This window comes from Ylistrum balloti, unplaced genomic scaffold (genome assembly GCF_031769215.1).
Source record: "Ylistrum balloti isolate Yb309-2 unplaced genomic scaffold, AGI_CSIRO_Ybal_v1 Utg370242, whole genome shotgun sequence".
NCBI lineage: Eukaryota > Metazoa > Mollusca > Bivalvia > Pectinida > Pectinidae > Ylistrum > Ylistrum balloti.
The window spans coordinates 3,199,550-3,220,622 of NW_026782196.1; the positions used below are offsets into that span (position 1 = coordinate 3,199,550).

Here is a 21,073-nt window from a genome sequence, read left to right on the forward strand (position 1 = left end):
ATCTAAAGATCTGAAAAGAATACGTTAGTTAGTTAAGTCAAATAATTTTAATTCGCCAATGCTTTTCTAATCTTCAAATCAAAACAATGAGGCATGAAAGAAACATCAACAACTGGATATATAAAACCTAAAAATAGATAGGATAAACATACAACTATTACTTACTGGTAGATAGCTTATAATGAAGTAATATCGAACCAATATGTTAAATTGTACAAAATATAAACAAGCACCCTTTAATACAAGTTTAGAGATAAATACGATAACACTAAATTGCATCATCAAAAAGATATATAGACTCAGACAGTGGTCATCGAGCGAAACGAGAATTTTTTAGGATTGTGAAATCATCATGTAGAGCCATGTTGAATGATATTACGGTTGGGTTTAATGCTCGAATACCTGCAGCAGAGTTCAGACGAACTTAACATTGAAATAACATTTTCATGAAAAACATTGGTCATAGACGGTCAGATAAAAATAGAATTGCATGGTGCATGGGTAAACCTCACTAGACTATAGATAAACAACACACCAACACGTGACGACATGAATATTTTGCCAATATAAGAAATAAATTTCACGCCGTAATTTTACCTAATTGTTTATTTTATTATAGTTTTATCTTTATGGTCATTTAACTGTAGTATTGCCTTAACAGTTCGTACATACTATGTAAAACTGTTATTCAGATTGTGAAATAAAGGCACAAAGCAGCATGACTTTTTGTTTTAAATTATGATTCAAAGATTGTCCGATCGGATGGAATAGAAGAAACAAGTGTTACTCTGTCAGATACTTACAAGATATAGCTTCTGTGAAGGTATGTCATAATTTGTCGGGCAAAAAAACTATTTTGCATTTTTTTTTTTTTTCAATTTCATGATCAGCAGCAACTGTTTATGAACACTGCTTATATCGCCAAGTAATAAAGTTTGGAATTGCCGTAATATTACATTTTTTCGTGTTCATAAGAAGAAAATTTTAATTTTACGGGGGGATTTAAAGAACTGAGAAAATAATCTAATGTCGCTAGAATTTCTCTTTCATTAAAAAGCTATTGAATGGTGTAACCTGTTGCCTCCCTGCATGCTTTAATTCTACGGGTTTTGTATCGAAAGAAATTCAAAATAATAATAATGATGATAAAATAAGAAATTTTACATACCTGTATGACAAGGAAGTCTTCAGCGGTATGTCAAGAAGGACTCAGAGTGCCGTCTACAGAGCTTAAGATTCACACGATATTGTGGAGAGCGCCGTTATCGATTTATATACTATTAATTCAAGGACAAAGCGGAAACCAGTTTGACCGTGCAATGGCCTTTCAGTATGATTTTCCATGAAAGTGGACATTGCAAATAAGTACGAACTTCCCGAATTCTCTATGACTGATAAGATGAATACTGATGTATAACGTTATTATTTACCCCTATTTACCATGGATAGAGATCACTGTAGATGTACATGGGTAATGGATGTCACTGTGTACGTACATTGGTAATGGATGTCACTGTGTACGTACATGGGTAATGGATGTCACTGTGTACCTACATGGGTAATGGATGTGATTGTGTTCGTACATGGGTAATGGATGTCACTGTGTACCTACATTGGTAATGGAGTCACTGTGTACGTACATGGATAATGGATGCCATTTTTACGTACATGGGTAATGAATGTCACTGTGTACGTACATGGGTAATGGATGTCACTGTGTACCTACATTGGTTATGGATGTCACTGTAGACGTACATGGGTAATGAATGTCACTGTGTACGTACATGGGCAATGGATGTCACTGAGTACGCACATGGGTAATGGATGTCACTGTGTACGTAAATAGGTAATGGATGTCAATGTGTACGTACATTGGTAACGGATGTCACTGTACGTACATTGGTAACGGATGTCATTGTACGTACATGGGTAATGAATGTCATTGTGTACGTACATGGGTAATGGATGTCACTTTGTACGTACATTGGTTATGGATGTCACTGTAGACGTACATGGGTAATGAATGTCATTGTGTACGTACATACGTATATATGTAAGTGTAGAACAGGGTACCAAAATATGTGGTGACAATATGAAAACATTTATGGTGTCTGTATCAACAAAAAACAGGTGTAACATTCCTGGGGGAAATTAAGTGTTAGGATAAATACCTGAAAACCTTATTTGATTTTTGAGGACATACAACATTCTGAAGAATTGTGCATGTTTTATACTAGACTTCCAAATGCATCTACATTTTACGTGTTATTCAATAAATTGAGTGACGCTGAAGGCGATACAAAGAGATCAGAAACCATTGATAACCAAGGACATCCCGTTTACTACGACTCACTAATGAGCTATTTTAGTGTTGATACAATTGCGCCTAGGACTACTGCAGGACTTGGCACAAAGATTTCACATATCGAAACTCTCCACGCTTACTCCTCGGATAGACAAAAAACACTATGCCAAGGAAGTTTCAGACGAGGTAACCAGATTATAAGTTAATCCTTTATTGTCCAGAGATTTATACAGAAACATCACAGTCCTAAGCCAACAAATCTTTAATGTACTCAAAATACAAGTCAAATATGACATACAATGGTGAAACTCTCCAGTCAGTCTGAAGTTGTCGTGCTGCTTCTAAACACAGTATAAATGAAATTCACCAATCAGTCTGAATATAGACACAGTATTAATGAGAAGCACCAGTCAGTCTCATGGTCACGTGATGCCTGTAGACACAGTATCGATGAAACACATCTAAAGTCAGTATTGATGAAACCCACCAATTAGTCTGGATGTAGACAAAGTATTGATGAGAGGCACCAGAAAGTCTAGAAAGTCACGTGATGCTTGTAGACTCAATCAGATAGATGTGATGTTAATAAATACGGTATTGATGAGAGACACTAGTCACTTTGAGGATCACGTGATGCTTGTAGACTCATCGGAGAATCACGTGATGCTTGTAGACTCATTATTGATGAAACTCTAGTCTGGCGGGGGATCACGTGATGCTGGCAGACTCAATTTCGATGAGACTCACCAGTCCGACTGCGGATCACATGATGCTTGAAGACACAGTATTGATGGAAATCACCAGACAGTCTGAGGGTCACGTGATGCTTGTAGACTCAATCAGATAGATGTGATATTAAAAGACACGGTATTGATGAGACGCACCAGTCACTTTGAGGATCACGTGATACTTGTAGACTCATCGGAAGATCATGTGATGCATGTAGACTCATTATTGATGAAACTCAAGTCTGGCAAAGGATCACGTGATGCTTGTAGATTCAGTTTTGATGAGACTCACCAGTCAGACTGCGGGTCACGTGATACTGGTAGACACAGTATTTGTGAGACTCACCAGTCAGACTGCGGATCACGTGATGCTTGTAGGCTCATCAGAGGGTCACGTGATGTATGTAGACTCAGTTTTGATGAGACAAGTCAGACTGCGGGTCACGTGATACTTGTAGACACAGTATTTGTGAGACTCACCATTCAGACTGCGGGTCACGTGATACTTGTAGACTCAGTTTTGATGACACTCACCAGTCAGACTGCGGGTCACGTGATACTTGTAGACACAGTAGTTATGAGACTCAGTACTCAAACTGAGAGTTACGTGCTGCTTGATGACACAGTATTGGCTACGTTCTCCAGGAACTTGTAGTAGTTATACTTTATATCAAACTGCATGTCGTACCAGTAGTTTACTGTAACAAACAATTACTGCATTGGCACAGTTTCCCCTGAACTCTTTGGTAGATTAATCAGAATGACTATAAAACAAATAATCAATTTCATAATATATTTTTTATAGATTCAATCTATAGCAGTACGATGTGTTGTCAATTGGACCAAAGGCTTAACCTCTGTCGCCATTCTACATGATTCATTTATCAGTTACATATTTTACTGGACGACTTTAACAGAAATGACCTTGTATACGGTACTGTCGTATATAAATTATTAAAGCGAAAAAAAGTCAACCTTTGGAAAATGCAAAAAAATATTTGACTACAAAGAAGGCGAATATTTTTCTCTGCTGTAATATTGAATATTAACAATTTGGTCAAACAAATCAAGGTACAATGAAGAAAGGAAACAAAATGCTGATACTACCAACATTGAATACTGCCGACGACAGCTGATTAAAGAATATAGCTTAAATAGAAAAACAACTGATTTCCAAACCAAAAATAAAACAATTCCATCAACAGTGAGACGTTTTCACTTTCTGTGACACTCTGAATACAATACCTTCACTCCCTCCGTAATATGCTATGTTAATACCTGCAATACAGCCGTGGGATTGACTGACGTGATGGAACCAGAGGGACGGTAGATATAGCATCTGACCAGCATGTACCGTCACCTTCAGGGGTCGTGCATGTCCATACTGGGGGTAACGATCAAGGTCCGGACTCTCAGGATCGATCGCCACCCAGGGTACCTAGGGCGTTTACATCATGAAAAGTATCATAATACAGATTAACCTTCTTGTTATCAAAACAGTTCACTATAGTTTTAGTTAAATCGCCGGACGAGGGCGAGGAAAACAATGAGAGATGAAGCAATTTAAACAGACCTTGAATATAGAATATGTTTAAAGAGAACAGATGTGTTAAATACATGATACATTTTCTAAAATAGCTTGTCACAATTTTTATGGTTTAATATCATAGTTTCAGGTATAAAACGCTATTTTTTGCTGATATGAACAGGAGGAAGACCAGGCGTACTTCCGGTTTTAATTCAGATATCATGTCAAAACCAATGGTTCTTACGCTCCGCGACGAATGACATCCCTACTGCGACCAAGATTTTACGGCTAATTTACATGTATAATATTTGGTGCCAGAGATGGGACTTCATTGATAATTTGGATTTATAGCTGACGATATTGAAGTAAGTGTCGTTTCCAATGAAGCTAAGAAGTACATATTTGATAAATCAGTAACTGATTCAGAAGAGCAGATTATTCATATATTTTATCCTGAGTTTTGAATAGTCTATGCTCGCTTGACCTAGCAAAGAGCGTTAAAACATAAACAAATAGCCAACATCTCACACCATAACCTAACCTTACCTAGTCCAACAACCTCTTTACAAGATATTAGCTACTATAACACAGATTATATCCAAAACAAAAGTACCCGCTAAACCAGTATCACTAGTACAATAACACGACGATATCAGAACCCGATATATAGTCTTCAAACAGATATTCGCAAAAAGGTTTATTCTTTTGCCATATTGAAATAATTTACAAATAATAATTGATTTAAGAAGAGTTTTGGTTTACGTCAGTGTTTGTCAAACAATTTTCAAATTCATGAAATCTACCTTGCCAGTTTCCTCGTCGTCGACAATTTCAAATCCACCTTGATCATTCTCCCGATAAGAAGCACTTTGATATATTTCTGAAAGAACAAATTAAATTTTGGTACTATAAAGTGTGGTTTTAAAATAATTTCGAATTTTAGATTTTTACAAAGATTAATACCTTCATTGCTTTCTCTCGTTAATGAATCTTCAATCTTATGATTGTAGGTCAGTTCACTTTTACAGCTGAGCTGACATCGACTAACTTAAGCAAGTTTTCCCCAATATGATGATTACCTTACCATAAGGAACATAGGCTAGATCGGTCGGTGGTATCAGGATAAACGTCTTCCATCCTCTCACAACACAGTATAGGTTTTCGTAGTGATCTCTGTGCACTAAGAAAAAAACACCATTACCTGGAGACTTATGAATCAGGTATGCACGTGTCGCTACAGTGAAATTAATGGCAAATTAGCAGAGGAAGTTGTCCATCGTTAGCTCTGATGTTTAAATGAGATTGTCGAGTAACGTGTGCATTACATGTTGTTAGTTATACTCTAGAGGTTATAATTAGCATAATTTTTGAGTGCCCTATAGGAAGGAAGTCAGAATTGTACCAGCTGATCGTGAGGGGCGACTAAATTTAGGGTGTAATCGTTCAATTTCTTTCTAGTTTTTTTTTTTTTTTTTTTGTTAAAAATGCCTAACTTCTCCTGTCAGATTCCTTCAAATCTCTTAAAAGTGGTTGTTACTACTAACTATATTTCGCTCGGCATTGTGGACGTGAAATGACTGGTTCGCCTGTTGTCAGAATAACATGACCGGGTGGCGTGTTCTGCTGGATGGCTTCGATAGCATATTTCAGTATATATGCACTATTTCGGCATCAGTTTTGCATTATCACAATGTGGCTTACACGAACACAGCCTTCAACAAAACAGGCACACTTACGTCACGTACACGGGGATGTCGTCTTTAAATTATCCTAGATGATGCTAGTGCTTTAAGCAATAAAGGCGGCAAATAGGGTTATAATACCCTGTATCATTCAACTAAATATTTCAACTTTCGCATCAAAATATTCATATTCAGTCATACTGTTAATGATTTTCCATGAAAGAAAGAAATTTTAAAGTTTCAAATTAAATCTGGTCAAAATATTGTAACAAAAAAAACTATCAATGCTATTTGTAAACAGACACAAAAAATCGATAATAAGATATACAACCATCGCTTCTACAAAACCTCTTCACCACAGGATGCTTCAGACCAAATATCATTATTCCTAATTACGAAGAGTTTGCTATGCATCCCTGATTCGGTAATTTATCCAAACAGTGGATTTTAAAGCTACTCCTCCGTCCTCCCTATTGTCCCCCGCCCTATGTCTCCTGGGGACGGACAACGGACGCCTACATTTTGATGTAAACAGTTTACAAAACCATTAACCATCCAGATATCGTATTTCATGTGAACAGTTTACAAAACCATTAACCATCTAGATATCGTATTTCAGGTGAATAGTTTACAAAATCATTAACCATCTAGATATCGTATTTCATGTGAACAGTTTACAAAACCATTAACCATCTAGATATCGTATTTCAGGTGAATAGTTTACAAAACCATTAACCATCTAGATATCGTATTTCATGTGAACAGTTTACAAAACCATGAACCATCTAGATATCGTATTTCATGTGAACATTTAACAAAACCATTAACCATCTAGATATCGTATTTCATGTGAACAGTTTACAAAACCATTAACCATCAAGATATCGTATTTCATGTGAACAGTTTACAAAACCATTAACCATCTAGATATCGTATTTCAGGTGAACGTTGTTTTATTGAAAACTTTACCAGAAAGATGGATCCGCAAGTGGTCACACCCATATCCAGACCGAAAGAAAATTCTTTACAAATCTTGTTGTCGTATTGCCGATTCTACATACACTCCAGCCATTATTGAGCTTTTAAGTTATATATAGAATGACTTTTGTATATTTACTTGAGGTCACTGCTCTGCCGTCACCCATCCAGAAATTAACAGCATCAGGTGGCTGTCCTACAGTGGAAAAACATCACGTCTTTGCTCCATTCGGAATTGAACATATTTTAAGTAACACTAAATACCAAACAAAGCCGCATTAAGGACAATTTGCAGAAAGTATTCACTAAAACTTGTTGAAGCTGATTCAAATGGTGACCTTTAATAAAGGTATCTACCAAGAACGGAAAACAAGAAATAGCTATGATAAAACAATGGCGCTTTGTCAAGGAAGATTGTAAAATCGTAAAATACGATGGAGTTAAATCTAAGTTTACTGGTAACAATTTCCAGGGGCAAGAACCTTGACAATTAATTCAAGGATAATATAAATTCGCGCCATTTATGATATATATATTTAAGAAATGGGATATACGAATCTAATGGACGACTTACCAAACGCCTCGGTGCCCCAGTCAATATCAGTGTCAACATCACTGATGATACTGGAGAATTCCTCTGTCAGGTTTGAGTTTTGTTTCTGTATATAAAACACCTTGTCTTTCTTTGGTGCGTCCAACTCGTCGAGAAACTTGGACATTGTCATTTTTCTTTCATCAGGCATAACAAACTTCCCGTCAGTTACGGCGTCCGCGTATCCATTGGGTGTGACGGTTACAGACACGTTCACGTCACCGATCTTCTTTCTATAGCCAATCAAACAACAAGAGAAATACGTCTAATATCAAAACAATAAGGTGTTATTAAGTTTAACCATATTTTATTGCCAAGTGTAATAGCAAAAGGATTAGACACAAGTTATTACAACTTACGAGGTCTTCTCGTTATTCCGTAAGGCGCATCATTAATCAACCAAATATTATACCATGTGAAATTTGTCCCCAATGTTCTAGTAATAGATCAAAGTTTAAAGCTTCTTTTGATCTCTAGTGCAGTGTTATTGCCTCAATTCGACATTCCAATGGCCAGTTAAACATTGCGTTTCACCATTTAAGGCACCAATCAGGACGGTCCTGTCAGTATTTCTTGTAAACAGACTTGTTTAAAGCTACACCAATGCTAAGTCAGTATTACTTGTAAAACAGGTTTGTTTAAAGCTACACCAATGCATACACGTAATACAGACTTGTTAAAAGCTACACCAATGCTCCACAGAAGGCATTATAAGTTCAGTTGGTCCGTCCTTATTTTATAAAGGGACAACCATGGCTGTGTTGCTTTAACCTATTAAAGAAAGCGGAACTGGGATAGTACCTGAAGTAAGATTCCTCCCAGAGTTTTAGAGCCGGCCAGTGTTGGAGTGCACCTTCCACGACCACGGGTTTATTGGAAGCTACGTGTTCCCTGTAAAATCTTAGTGGTGATACGGGGGCGCTGATAACGGGCACCTGTTTATCCAGGTACAACTCTGAAACAAAAGAATATAATCATTTATATCAATCATTATCTTATTTTTCAATAGCCACTTATGTGATATACCATGGGGCGTTTTTTCATTAGCTGTTCCAGTCAAAACGATTGCGATGATATAATACGGAAAATGGCGTTCCGTTATAAATTTAAAATGGCACAACAAAACCGTTGCCTCCGTTTGAATTTGTCTTCCACATTTTGACTTCAAAACCTGACAAAAGTTATCTTTTCTGAGTGTTGTGATAAAAGGAATCTGAAATTTGTTTTAATTTCATATCAGATTTTATAAAACTCGTCTGGAAGTTGTAAATTTTGCGAGCCTGAAGATCGTAGCTATTGAAAGGCCAACATCCGAATAGGCTGCAAACAAAATGAAGGTATATCTTTACTATAGACAATCTGATGTATTAAACAAAATATTTAGAAAGTGTTTCGCGTAGTTTTTAAAAATTGTGGTACTAGTTTGAATGTCCCTAACAAGCCACAAAGAACTTTCCATGACATCATTGTAGTGTAGATGTACGAAGATTTTTAACAATTCTGTTAATTTATGTACAACGTCAATATCTATCTTAAAGAGATATAGTTGTAGCACTGCAATCTGAATCGTTCTTGATGATACGAAACTAAAATGCATTGACAGTTAGCCTTATGTTCTTAAGGCGAAGTCGTTTGAAGTTCAAAGTTATATATAATGAGTTTTAACTGCAAAAACGTGTGACCCTATTAGCCTCCGTCGCTCAGGAATTGTAAGTAAATTAAAATTTCAACTTTCATAGCGATATGAAGACTGATTTGTTGATCGGTACTGCAAGGAGCTTGCAAGGGTTTCGTGCTAAATATGGATGTAATAATGTCTTTAATTTGACACTCTTTTGTGATTTTTTTCATACTGTTTCTGTTTTGATCTAGAATTTAACTGACTGAGAGCTGATTTCAAATAAAAATAAAAAGCCTTTACCGGGAAGCTGAGAGAAAATAAACAGAAAAACTGACACAGGACTCATGATGGATGACGGAACATGACATTAGCTAAAGATACTAAGCGAGTTATGATACTGTGCGAAAACTTGACACTAGCAAGACTACCGATAGAAAGCGCTTCAATACAAAGAAAGATAACTCTAAGTAAAAAAAATACATACCCCTTGCTTCCTCGGCCATGTTCATAATGCATTCTGTAACTCCAGTATGGATGTCTGTAGTATCGCTCATTATGTAATGCCACTACAGATGTCTCACTGCTGTCTCATTCTAGTAAAAATTACATGTTTCTTTTAGAAGGGACGTGAAGAACACGCCAGTCTGTCTTAAATCATAGTTCAATGTGTATGGCTGCGCTAAAGAGTTTCAAGACAAAGAGAGACAACTCTAAGCAAAAACATTTAACTGCCCGCGAGAAAGCAGTTAAAATTAGTAATGGGATGGTCAGTTTTATAAAATTAGAAGTGTATTTTCAATCAAAAGTATATGTTGATGGAATCTGATCTCTAAAGCTGATTCAGTAGAATGCATTACACCAATTCGGCGTCATTCACTACACAAGTACATGACATAAAAATTAAATTGCATGATAAAGATAGCTTACTTTGAAATGTCTTAGGCGTATGGAAATCTGATTGCAGTTTAACGCAGTATAGAATAATTGCACATTTCCTAATATGGAAGGCGGGAACCCATCGCAATATATAAAAACTTAAGTGAAATGAAAATAACTACTATGTAAACATGTTATCAATTAGGAAAGCGCAAGACAAGTATCTAGTTAGGCTGATATAAGGATTTATGGATATAAGGATGATGAAATACTATATCTTGCAATTTTTTATTACATATGGTGAAGGTACAAGAAATAGAACAACCACATTCTCCACTGGAGAACTTTTTTGTACAAGTGAATCGGGGTATTTATTTTCGTGTCAATTATATCTATTTTACTACACCAACAAAAAATATAATCAGTACTTGAATGAAATTCCTGTGTTTTTCAAGGTATACATGTCGACAAAGGTGAGTCGCTTTTCGAAGAAGTTGGTTTTTAGTTTTAACATATTTTATTCTCAAGAAAAATACAAGTAGTATAATTGTTTATGAATTAAACCTTCCGATGGTCTTTATAAATCTGTTTTGTAAATTCAAGCATGCCTGATAATAGACTATCTGAGTTAATTCCATTGTCTATATTCAAACCTTGAGACATCTCTGACCTCTGGTGTCGATAATTAGGACATTCAAAGAAGAAATGATAGGCGTTTTCACATGGAGAGCCGCAGATACAGACAGGGTTATCACTAATGTGAACTCTAAATATATCAGTGTACCTAGATTACATGTTTATTTATAGTTGTTAATTGGTATGTATATAGACGTTCATAAATATATATAAAAAAATCATTTCAGTTTTATAGTTTTGATGCTTTACGGCAAAAACCGAAAAACATACCTTTGAATAAACCGCTCTCACATCAAATCGAGGCTCTATTTGCTCGTGACGTCACAAGGGTAGCATTTGGGACGACCCGCCATGCCAGGTAACTTTCGCGTGTAGACTGTCGAAAATATGTGAAACAGACGTTTGGTTGTTTAATCTTCATACTTCTCGTCCTGTATTTATATCCTACCATATTTGTGCGTATCAAGTGATATTTATTTTTATTCAAAACGTGCGAAATTCGAAGTATTAGCTTAACTATGGAAGCGACTCCGACCAACAAACGTTCACGTGGGAAGAGATGTGTAGCGTATGGATGTGGAAACACCACTTTAGACGGTGTTTCACTTCATTTTTTCCCATTAGACAGACCGGAAATATGCAAAGTTTGGACTGCATTTGTGCGGAGGAAAAGGGATTTGTGGGACGGGCCAACAAAACATTCAGTTTTGTGTTCGGAACATTTCGGTGAGGACTGCTACCCGATGCAGTACAGATTTCTTCAATCAATGGGACGTACACCACCGAAAAAGAAAACGCTAATAAAAGATGCTGTGCCAACGATCAACAAAGGCTGCACCAACGTAGAGGAAACGCCTGTCAAAAGACCACGGACTGCTTTCGCAAAAAGAGAGAACAGAAGGGTAATTATTACATAATACATGAAGATCTAGGGCCTATGTATATCATATAAGTTATAGTAGTATCTGAGTAGAAAAGGTAATGAGTAATGCAGCCTTCCTTAGTGGACAATACTCCTATTTAGCATTTAATAAACCTTTTCCCAGTAAATGTTTCAGTGTATGCGAGGTATCTTCAGTTTTAACTTAAATGTACGTATTAAACAGCTACACTGTGACTACATGTACATTATTTGTATGATAAATTTGATTTTTTTTTATAGATAGTCGAGCAATGTTTGAAAGAGAGTTCCACGGTATCCACAGACACTCAGGTGGAGGAAGATCCTGATGTTTCAGCCAGTGATGAGGTTATGGAATTGCCAGAGGAACATGTACAGACAAGAAATGACCATGATTATTTCTCCTGCAATTTCAAGGTACTAAAAATGATACTCATAAGGCCAAAAAAATTATATGCGAGTTTACTGTCACCATACCGACCCTAAACTTTTAATTCAGGTTTTCACACATGCACTGTAAAAGTCAAGGTTGTTGCTCTTATAAAAGTTATGTATAAAACCAGATTTACAGTTATTGCCCTTTATAGTTTTTCTTTGTCCGCACCATATTTACAACACTGTTTTACATATATGTAGGAACTCCAAACTTTATGTACAGAATGTTCCATATGTCACAGCAAACTACATGTTTCAAACAACATAAATAGTGAAATGGTCTCTGATCTTGTGTGTCAAACATCGCCATGGGCATCTGTTGGGCTCTTGTAAGGTTGGTCAAGGAACATACTTTTTTTCCCACCTTACATATACATAGGTTATGGAGGTTCAACTGTTAATGTACATCATAACTACCGTGTACAAGAAAAGTTTCTATTACAGGAAACACCATCAAAGACAAAAACCTGTGGCACGCAGCTCTCCCTGAAACCACCCAAGAGGAAAACGGTCAGGATACAAGTGGCCCCCAATGCAGTGGAGAAAGGTAAATTGTAACCTGCTTATGCATGTCAATAGGGTCTGTAAGTCTCGTCATGTGACCTGCAAGATTGTGACATTTTGAAAAGTCATAACTGTATGAAAAAATAGAGTATTACCAGTTGGTACAATACAGCTGTAAACTGTTTTAAGTACTTGTCCTAATTACAACATTTTAAAATTACTATTCCATTCATTTATTATTTGAATAAATCACAAGACATTTTTACTTGCATTAATGCATTGTGATTTTGTTTTATCTTATAGGATGTCAAACTCGTGCTCCAAGACCAAAGGTGAGACATGCAGAAGTTCAATGTAATCTTCTAAAGCCAGTGGTGGAGAAAGATGAAGAAACCAACTTGGAAAGTGATAGTGAGTACGAAGATCATCTAGACCTTTTCAAGACCAACAGTAAAGATCTAGACGACTCCTATCATCCGGATTCTGGTCCAGACGACTCGGACACAGAGTTAGATATGGAAGAAAATGAGTATGTGTTGTAACATGTCTGACATTTTGCAGAGAAAAATAATTTATTTTGATACTTTCTGGCTTGTGTTTCGGGACTTTGATATGGCATGCTTTCTCAGTCATATCAATCCATTGTGTGCTAAAACATCATTGCATTGCCTTTTTGGATGGCACTTTGATCTAACGGTGTTGTCCCAAGATGGAATAGAACCCTAACCTCAGTCTTGCTTATATCATTTCTCTATAATAATATCATGTCATAGTGCCCTCATTCATATTATGGCAATTATGTATGTAGAATGTCATGAACATTTATGTATTGCAGAGATGTGCTACACAGTGGACAGAGCAGAGACAGACTCCTCATAATTGAAGAAAGCAAACTGCTTGAACTTTTTGATAAATGTAGACACTGTTTATCACCATGCCAAGGAGAAGTGACACGAATGATCGGTACCATGTGTTGTGTGCATCAAGAATGTGACATGTGTGGTAGGACCTTTAAATGGAGAAGCCAGTCAATGGTGGGATCCCTTCCAAGAGGAAATGTCCAGCTGTCTGCCAGCATTTTATTTTCTGGATCGTTGCCCTCAAAGACTCTAAGAATTTTTAACTTTATGGACATCCCGGTAATATGCCATGACACGTTTTTCAAGCATCAGCGACATTATTTACAGCCTACAATTCTAAGGATGTGGACAGAAAAACAAGTGCAATATTTTGCAGAAATGTGCAAAAGTGACAATGACATTTGTATAGGAGGAGATGGTCGATGCGATACCCCCGGACACTGTGCTAAGTTTTGCAGTTATTCACTGATGGATTTGGACAGAGGGACAGTCGTAGATATACAGTTAGTTCAGGTTGGTATTTCTAATCGTAAAAATTTAAAAAAAAAAAAAAAAAAAATCCACTCATTATATATTCCACAATTTCTGAGACCAGGCTTAACCACTGGACGACTGTGGCCCCCGTTAATTTTATGTAAATTTATATGTAGAAACTGCTGATAGAAAATGTGGTCATGAATACATACAGAAACAATTTCAATATATATATATATATATATCTACAATCTACATGTACTTTCCAGAACATGAGTTATGTTAATTTTGGTACATTGTGTAATGTTAAGATTTTGATCAATTTCAGAGCAATGAAGTCAAACATAGTGTCAACATGGAAAAGGAAGGGTTAATACGGAGCGTGGACAATCTAAAACGCCATGGGATCAACATAGATACCCTAGTCACCGACCGACATGTCCAGATCAGAAAGTGGGTGAGGGAGAACATGACAGAGACCAATCACTGCGTTGATGTATGGCATGTTGCAAAAGGTATTGCATTTTCTTTAAGTGTTTGTGTTTAGCATAAACAAAACAAGAAGCCCAATCAGTATTAACAGTCACCGTAGTAAATAGTTTGATTTCAGTTTGTTTTGTTTTGCTAAGGGCTTTACTTCAGATACTTTGTAGACCATGTCCTAAGGACTAAATAAATATCAAATGGAATTAAATGTATGAACACACAACTCAATTTAAAGTATAGAATAATTTTTTATGTTAAAATATAATAGGTTTTGTATTAAAATGCATATGAAATATTCTTTAGGTTTGAAGAAGAAGTTGTTGGCACTGTCAAAAGAAAGAGATTGTGGTGAACTTGAAAGCTGGATAAAAAGTTTAACCAATCACTTATACTGGGTTCCTGCATCAACGCCCTCAGCAGATGGCGCTTTGATGTACCAGAAGTGGGTTTCTGTAGTAAACCATGTCCAAAATATTCATGATGGTCATGGTGATCTGTTTCCTTGCTGTCTGCATGATGACTTGAGAACACAGGAAAGGAAGAAGAAATGGATAAAACCAGGTATTTTTCCTGTTATGGCATTGACTCAATTATTGTGTATCCTACCTTTAACTTGCTTACTTATTCATTTGGTTCGAAATTGGTGACGTATCAATAATTCAAATCATAACTAAATTACGAATGACATTTATCACTTGCTTAAAAACATTTTAAGTGCCTAATTTCTTTAGCAATGACATTTTTCACCTGAATGAAAAGCACATCCAGGAAAATGGTATCTTTAGTTTCTTGTTCTTAGCATGGAATTAATATTCGTGTTCTAAATTCCTTATGATCCCATATTATATTTTTACTTCATCATTTGAAATCCTCACTTTCACTTTTCAGAGAGTAAAGTAATGGAGAAGCTAGAACTGATGTTGACATCACCACAAATGAAAAAGGACATTCCCATGCTATCAACACATCACCAAACTTCAGAACTAGAAGGGTACCACTCAACAGTTAACCAGTTTGCCCCTAAAATGCATGGCTTTTCATTCAATGGAATGTTGTGCAGGTATATGATCACATGATTCTCATAAGACTATTATTTCTTTAGACATCAATTTGTACAGACAAGTTGATCGTATATGTATATCTGTCTCAAGATCTAACATCATCAACAGGTTTTGGAAATATCATTATTCACTAGTAGTCTACCTGTCTCAAAACTCCTGTGGTGAATATTGCAATGTTAAAAGAGATTTAGTGTTGTAGCTAGATGTAAGATATGTTAAAATGAGTATGTAAAAGATTTAGGCAGCCAGTCTTAATTCTTAAGATATTGATGATACTTAATCAGGAAAGTTTAAATATTGTTGCATCTCTTTGAATAGGGTGATTCTAGCTGCACTTCACCACAATGAAAATGTGAGAAGAGAACAAGCCATGACATCTGCTGGGGAGAAAATGTTTAAGATAATCTACCCTAAACAGAAGAAAGGTGGATACACTGTCAGAAAAGTCAAAACAAAACAAACATTTGGTAAGTATTATGTTGCATATGAAGACGAGTTCAATATTTTAGGTTAGGTTCAGTATTCTATATATTGCAGTACATGATTCTTCAATTAACAACTTGCATTTTAGTTGCAGGAAAATATGTCCATGTATACAAAACATTTAAAGTCTTTACTAGCAATAATGTCAGATTTTGTGTAATAGTGATTGGAAAAAATAATATAACCAGTGTACTTGTATATGTACTTTTTATCTTACAGACTATGTACATGAACTGATGGCAGAAGTGCTACAAGTGGCAGAAAAAAGTACGATGCAAGTGGAGGATATGCTACTTAAAGACCAACCCCCACCACTCTGTAGTGATTTTGTCAGACCTGTAAAAATGGAAGCTGTCGCATTGATGGAATCAAGATTTAACTTGAACATTTAAAATACATACATGTACATGAATTTTCATCTTTTTTTTATATGGTCTGCAAGTCTGTTTTACTTTACTTCTGTGTACCAACTGACGTTTTAGGTAGTAGTCTTATAGAAGAAAAGTATTTTCAATTTCGACAAAATGCACATTTCCCAAGGAGTTTTTAAAAACGTACCTACTGGTAATCCTCCGTTTTCATAGTTATGATTGTTCAAGTTAAGTGGTATGTTCTAGTAGGTCACATGACGAGACTTACAGATCCTATTACAGTTTCAAGTGTATATATGAATAAAAAACAACAATCAGATATCAATTATAATTTTATTGTTTCATGTCATTCTTTCAATGTTTTCAACACATATTTTTAATGCACAAAATTAAAACCTTTAAAATTTCCATTTGGTGCAGGAAATGTTTCTCTAATAATCTTCACAGCACACGCAGGTAATGGCACTCTTATGCTTTTTCCCAAGTACCCCCAACACCATCTCACAAATTGTCTGTATGCTGTATAGCGGTATCTCCTGATAAAACAAGAACAATATATTCTGTAATCATTGTTAATGCCAAGTTTGCCATTAATCTGCGGAGGATGCAAGCACTAGTGAATTATGGTAAACACAAGTAACTCTACAATACATATGTGTAACAATTCCAAACCAGATTTTCAGAAATGTTGACTTATTATTGAAAATCTATTTTATCTTGTCTGGTTATTGGTTCTTTTGCAGTATTTTAGACCTGTAACTTGATAGACAAGTTTGTAACATCATTTTTAAAATATCTTCTTAACAAATGAATTATTTTATTATGTTTCAAGTTTTATAATAATAAATTTGATGCTGTAGATAAACATCATAACTTACTCAGGGCATTCTGGTATCTCTCCATGAAGTTGTCTGTACTGGAAATAAGATGTTCTCAGCACATAAATATCCAAACAGACTGGCCCAAATCCAGGATGGTCTGTTATGCACTGTATCCCTGGTATGTCGTCTTTTGTGTTCAGTACACTGTGTATCTCACTACAGCACCTGCACTCCTCAATGGTAGGCATAAGACTGCAGTTACCGCAAAGACACCTGTAACATATAAAATTTTCTGTGTTTTATACATAATTCACTAGTATGTTGGTGTGAAAATACCTTTAAAATGTCTTGTTAGAAGTTTTCTATTCAACACTTTATAGTACATACCAGTACCATTTGACATAGCAAAAGAATACACTTTGTTTCCAGGAAATGTTCTCCTTTGTAAAAAGAAATGCTATGCACATTAATTTATGTAACACAAAATATTTAGGGGTGGGTATTATGTAAAAGTCAAATAATTGTAAATGCAAAAAAAAGGCATTGGCTGTTATTATCTCGACAAAGTCGGACTTGTGAGGTTGAGCAAGTGGAGAAAAAATCCTGAAAATCCGCATTTGTTAACATGCACGATGCATTTTGAAAAGGGAAAATTCCTGGAAAAAAAATAATCATACGTGAAAGCTAACATCTCTGAACATACCAGTCTAAGGATCCCAGGCGATCAGCATTATCATCGCTACGTGTAGACGACGCAGGTGAAGATGGACTGCTTTCACCATCTACCTCGGGTTCAAATTGGTATGGTTGAATACCAGCTTGTCTCTCTATAACCTCCGTGTCGTAATCAGAAGATTCAAAGCTTAAATTCAGGCTGCATTCTTCCGAATTGTTTGAGTCTTCGAACCACTCGCACTCGCTGTTATCACTGTCCGACATTATCATTTCTTAGACCAAGCGCTACCCTTGTGACGTCACGGGATTTTCCGGTCTGTTAACCGGAAGTTGGGAAGTGTGTTAATTAGCCTCCATCGACAGGTGCAAACCGGTTCCGAACGGTGAATTTAACGACAAATATCTCAAAAACTAAGCGACAAATTTTGACCGGGTTTCCGATTTTTTTAATAAGAAAGGAAACATAATTAATATTAATTAATACTATACCGTAATCTAGGTACACTAGGTGAATTACAGTTATACCGTATTTTTTGTTATGAATAATGTTTAGTTTGCGCTCAACATATCCAGTGTAACTGGGGGAAAATATCTTTTGATTTCGTGAAATGGAGTTTTTAAATTTTCTGCAAGTTGTTGACGATCTAGCAGCAGCATCAAGTTTAATCCAAGAACAAAGAGCAGCAAGAAGAAAGGATGAATTAATAGAGGAAAGTCAGAAATTTGGTAAGATAAAATCGTTGGCATTTCTTAATTATTATTCTGGGAAATAGTAGAGACACCTAACAGATAAGGAAATTGAGAATGAAACATTATTCAGGGAAATAGTAGAGACACCTAACAGATAAGGAAAGTTGGAATGAAACATTATTCTGGGAAACAGTAGAGACACCTAACAGATAAGGAAAGTGAGAATGAAACATTATTCAGGGAAATAGTAGAGACACCTAACAGATCAGGAAAGCTGGAATGAAACATTATTCTGGGAAATAGTAGAGACACCTAACAGATAAGGAAAGTGAGAATGAAACATTATTCAGGGAAATAGTAGACACCTAACAGATAAGGAAATACAAAAGATACAGGGGAAAATACATATAAAAAAAGATTTGTGAACTTGCAACAAATTTTCTTTATAACTAATGAACTGGCCGTGGTATAGCGGTAAAGTGATTTATACATATATATGTATATTGGTAAGTAACTTCAAAATCAATAATCAATATCAAAAGACCTGTAGTGGAATTCATTCGTGCATTCATTTTACAGGAAACTCTTTTAGGAAACAATATAAATTACCAATGGAAGATTTCATAAATACTTGTACCTGGATGACGTGACTTCATGGGAACGTACGAACATACTACTTTGATATAATCACTTATTCAGAGTAGGGTCCCTTTCCACACGGAAAATACAAGCGTTACACCGTTTCACTGTTCCAAGCATTCAGCTGGTCAGCAGTTAATGACATCCCGTCCCTAGTAAGTTAACTTTCTCAAAAACACTCCTTCCATTTATAAAAAAATAGTTCCACTTCCCCGTCCGTGCAAGAATGGTCCCGTCGTTAAATTAGAACTGGCACATGTTCACTAATGCATGTCAACGAGGAGTATGGAAGTAAAGTTGTACATACTATTATCATTCTAAAAAGTGTTAAATATATTAAACACTGACAGTGTACGGACTACAACAGACATTGTGTAATAATATCAAAGTATTCGTGTCATTCCTAGTAAAAAGATACAGTTTAAGTAGTAACACACGATGCGGTTTTAATCGGTAAAAGTGTTAATAAGTTGACATTAAATCAGTTATTAGTTCAGTGTACAAAACGAAAACAAATATTAACTGGAAAAGTCTAGAAAATATGTACTTCGCCAGCTAAACAGACATATGGTGATTATACAAAAACAAATATTTCTTGTCGGTATATGAAATATACCTGTTTAAACCGACAGTCTTTATAGTTAACTTATCCTCCAGACATGACAAGAATATCTTTACTTATCCGGATATAATAGACCGGTTGTGGTAAAACAAAAACATTGTGATTCAAGGTTTCCAAATAAGGTGGAGACTTTCTACAAAGACAGATTATGAAAAAAGACATTTTCAGGTCAAGACAAAATCACTGTTTAATTTCCCGTTGAATATGTCAGAAGATATGAAAACAGTATATCATAGCGTACATATTTTATGCATCTGTATGAAACTGAAAACCCCTTCAATTCGACAATCTTTGAAAAGCGAATATTATTTGCCAGTTCAAAACAAAGTAGTAATAAAACATAATATACAAAGTTATGTAAATGTAAACGACGAAACCTGTCTACACTGAATAGCAGTAAAAAACGGATTTCATATATATATATATATATATATGTACATGCAAAAGATGAGACACTTTGTACATTAGTACAATAAGATTAAACCTGTCTTCAACAGACAACTGTGACTCTGACTTCACTGAAAACCTCTGAAATACGGTTATCAACCGAACCAGACACAATGTATGGAAACAAAATACTGTAATATACCATGCATAGTGATGTGTGTGTGTGTGTGTGTGTGTGTGTGTGTGTGTGTGTGTGTGTGTGTGTGTGTGTGTGTGTGTGTGTGTGTGTGTGTGTGTGTGTGTGCGTGTGCGTGTGTTTGGGGTTGTGTGTGTGTGATGAAACCTGACTACACTGACAACCTGTGCTAAACGGCTTTCAACCGAATTATCTGGAAACAAAATGTATTGTAATATACCATGCACAGTGATATTTATATATATATGATGATGGTGAAACCTGACTTCACCGACAACCTGTACTAAACGGCTTTCAACCGAATTATCTGGAAACAGAATGTATTGTTCAATAGAGTAACCTTATGGTTTAAGCTAACCAAGCTTGGTGTCAGAGATAAATTTTTGACGACCAATAAATCCCTTTATTCATTAGTTACGTCATGTGTTTTAGTTAATGGAAAACGTTCATTTTTTTTTCACTAATAATGTCGGATTGATGCAAGGGGAAATTTTCATCCCCCTTTACTTTTTTCATTGTTCA

The 21,073-nt window shown here is 35.7% G+C and overlaps 3 protein-coding genes across 3 annotated transcripts; 1 reads left to right on the top strand and 2 right to left on the bottom strand.

Moving 5' to 3' along the window:
* Window positions 1–2,500: 2,500 nt before the first annotated feature.
* On the bottom strand, window positions 2,501–10,102 carry LOC132552254 (bifunctional peptidase and (3S)-lysyl hydroxylase Jmjd7-like). Its single transcript, XM_060216408.1, has 8 exons — window positions 9,919–10,102; window positions 8,615–8,768; window positions 7,796–8,046; window positions 7,361–7,417; window positions 5,646–5,741; window positions 5,365–5,441; window positions 4,312–4,471; window positions 2,501–3,731 (listed from the first exon to the last, which is right to left on the bottom strand). Exons 1-8 carry the CDS (start codon window positions 9,986–9,988, stop codon window positions 3,637–3,639), a joined length of 960 nt encoding a protein of 319 aa, XP_060072391.1. The 5' UTR covers window positions 9,989–10,102; the 3' UTR covers window positions 2,501–3,636.
* A 1,212-nt stretch (window positions 10,103–11,314) lies between these two features.
* LOC132552262 (uncharacterized) lies at window positions 11,315–16,573 on the top strand. Its single transcript, XM_060216417.1, has 10 exons — window positions 11,315–11,848; window positions 12,109–12,264; window positions 12,727–12,829; window positions 13,090–13,315; window positions 13,622–14,159; window positions 14,449–14,635; window positions 14,910–15,167; window positions 15,495–15,666; window positions 15,986–16,134; window positions 16,370–16,573. Exons 1-10 carry the CDS (start codon window positions 11,465–11,467, stop codon window positions 16,540–16,542), a joined length of 2,346 nt encoding a protein of 781 aa, XP_060072400.1. The 5' UTR covers window positions 11,315–11,464; the 3' UTR covers window positions 16,543–16,573.
* A 269-nt stretch (window positions 16,574–16,842) lies between these two features.
* On the bottom strand, window positions 16,843–18,368 carry LOC132552264 (P2X purinoceptor 7-like). The gene is made up of 3 exons (XM_060216418.1): window positions 18,046–18,368; window positions 17,400–17,615; window positions 16,843–17,057 (listed from the first exon to the last, which is right to left on the bottom strand). The coding sequence occupies exons 1-3, from the start codon at window positions 18,285–18,287 to the stop codon at window positions 16,898–16,900; spliced, it is 618 nt and encodes a 205-aa protein (XP_060072401.1). The 5' UTR covers window positions 18,288–18,368; the 3' UTR covers window positions 16,843–16,897.
* Between the last annotated feature and the right edge of the window lie 2,705 nt (window positions 18,369–21,073).

What these genes read in the sequence shown, in the direction of transcription:
- LOC132552254 (XM_060216408.1), bottom strand. Translation starts at nt 9,988, where the DNA reads ATGAGCGATACTACAGACATCCATACTGGAGTTACAGAATGCATTATG. An exon ending in TCTAGCCTATGTTCCTTATG is followed by an intron (nt 5,442 to 5,645) that starts GTAAGGTAATCA and finishes TTGTTCTTTCAG; the next exon opens with AAATATATCAAAGTGCTTCT. An exon ending in ATCCCACGGCTGTATTGCAG is followed by an intron (nt 3,732 to 4,311) that starts GTATTAACATAG and finishes TGTTTGTTACAG; the next exon opens with TAAACTACTGGTACGACATG.
- LOC132552262 (XM_060216417.1), top strand. Translation starts at nt 11,465, where the DNA reads ATGGAAGCGACTCCGACCAACAAACGTTCACGTGGGAAGAGATGTGTA. An exon ending in CAAAAAGAGAGAACAGAAGG is followed by an intron (nt 11,849 to 12,108) that starts GTAATTATTACA and finishes TTTTTTTTATAG; the next exon opens with ATAGTCGAGCAATGTTTGAA. An exon ending in ATTTCTCCTGCAATTTCAAG is followed by an intron (nt 12,265 to 12,726) that starts GTACTAAAAATG and finishes TTTCTATTACAG; the next exon opens with GAAACACCATCAAAGACAAA.
- LOC132552264 (XM_060216418.1), bottom strand. Translation starts at nt 18,287, where the DNA reads ATGATAATGTCGGACAGTGATAACAGCGAGTGCGAGTGGTTCGAAGAC. An exon ending in CGCCTGGGATCCTTAGACTG is followed by an intron (nt 17,616 to 18,045) that starts GTATGTTCAGAG and finishes TATATGTTACAG; the next exon opens with GTGTCTTTGCGGTAACTGCA. An exon ending in GAGATACCAGAATGCCCTGA is followed by an intron (nt 17,058 to 17,399) that starts GTAAGTTATGAT and finishes TTGTTTTATCAG; the next exon opens with GAGATACCGCTATACAGCAT.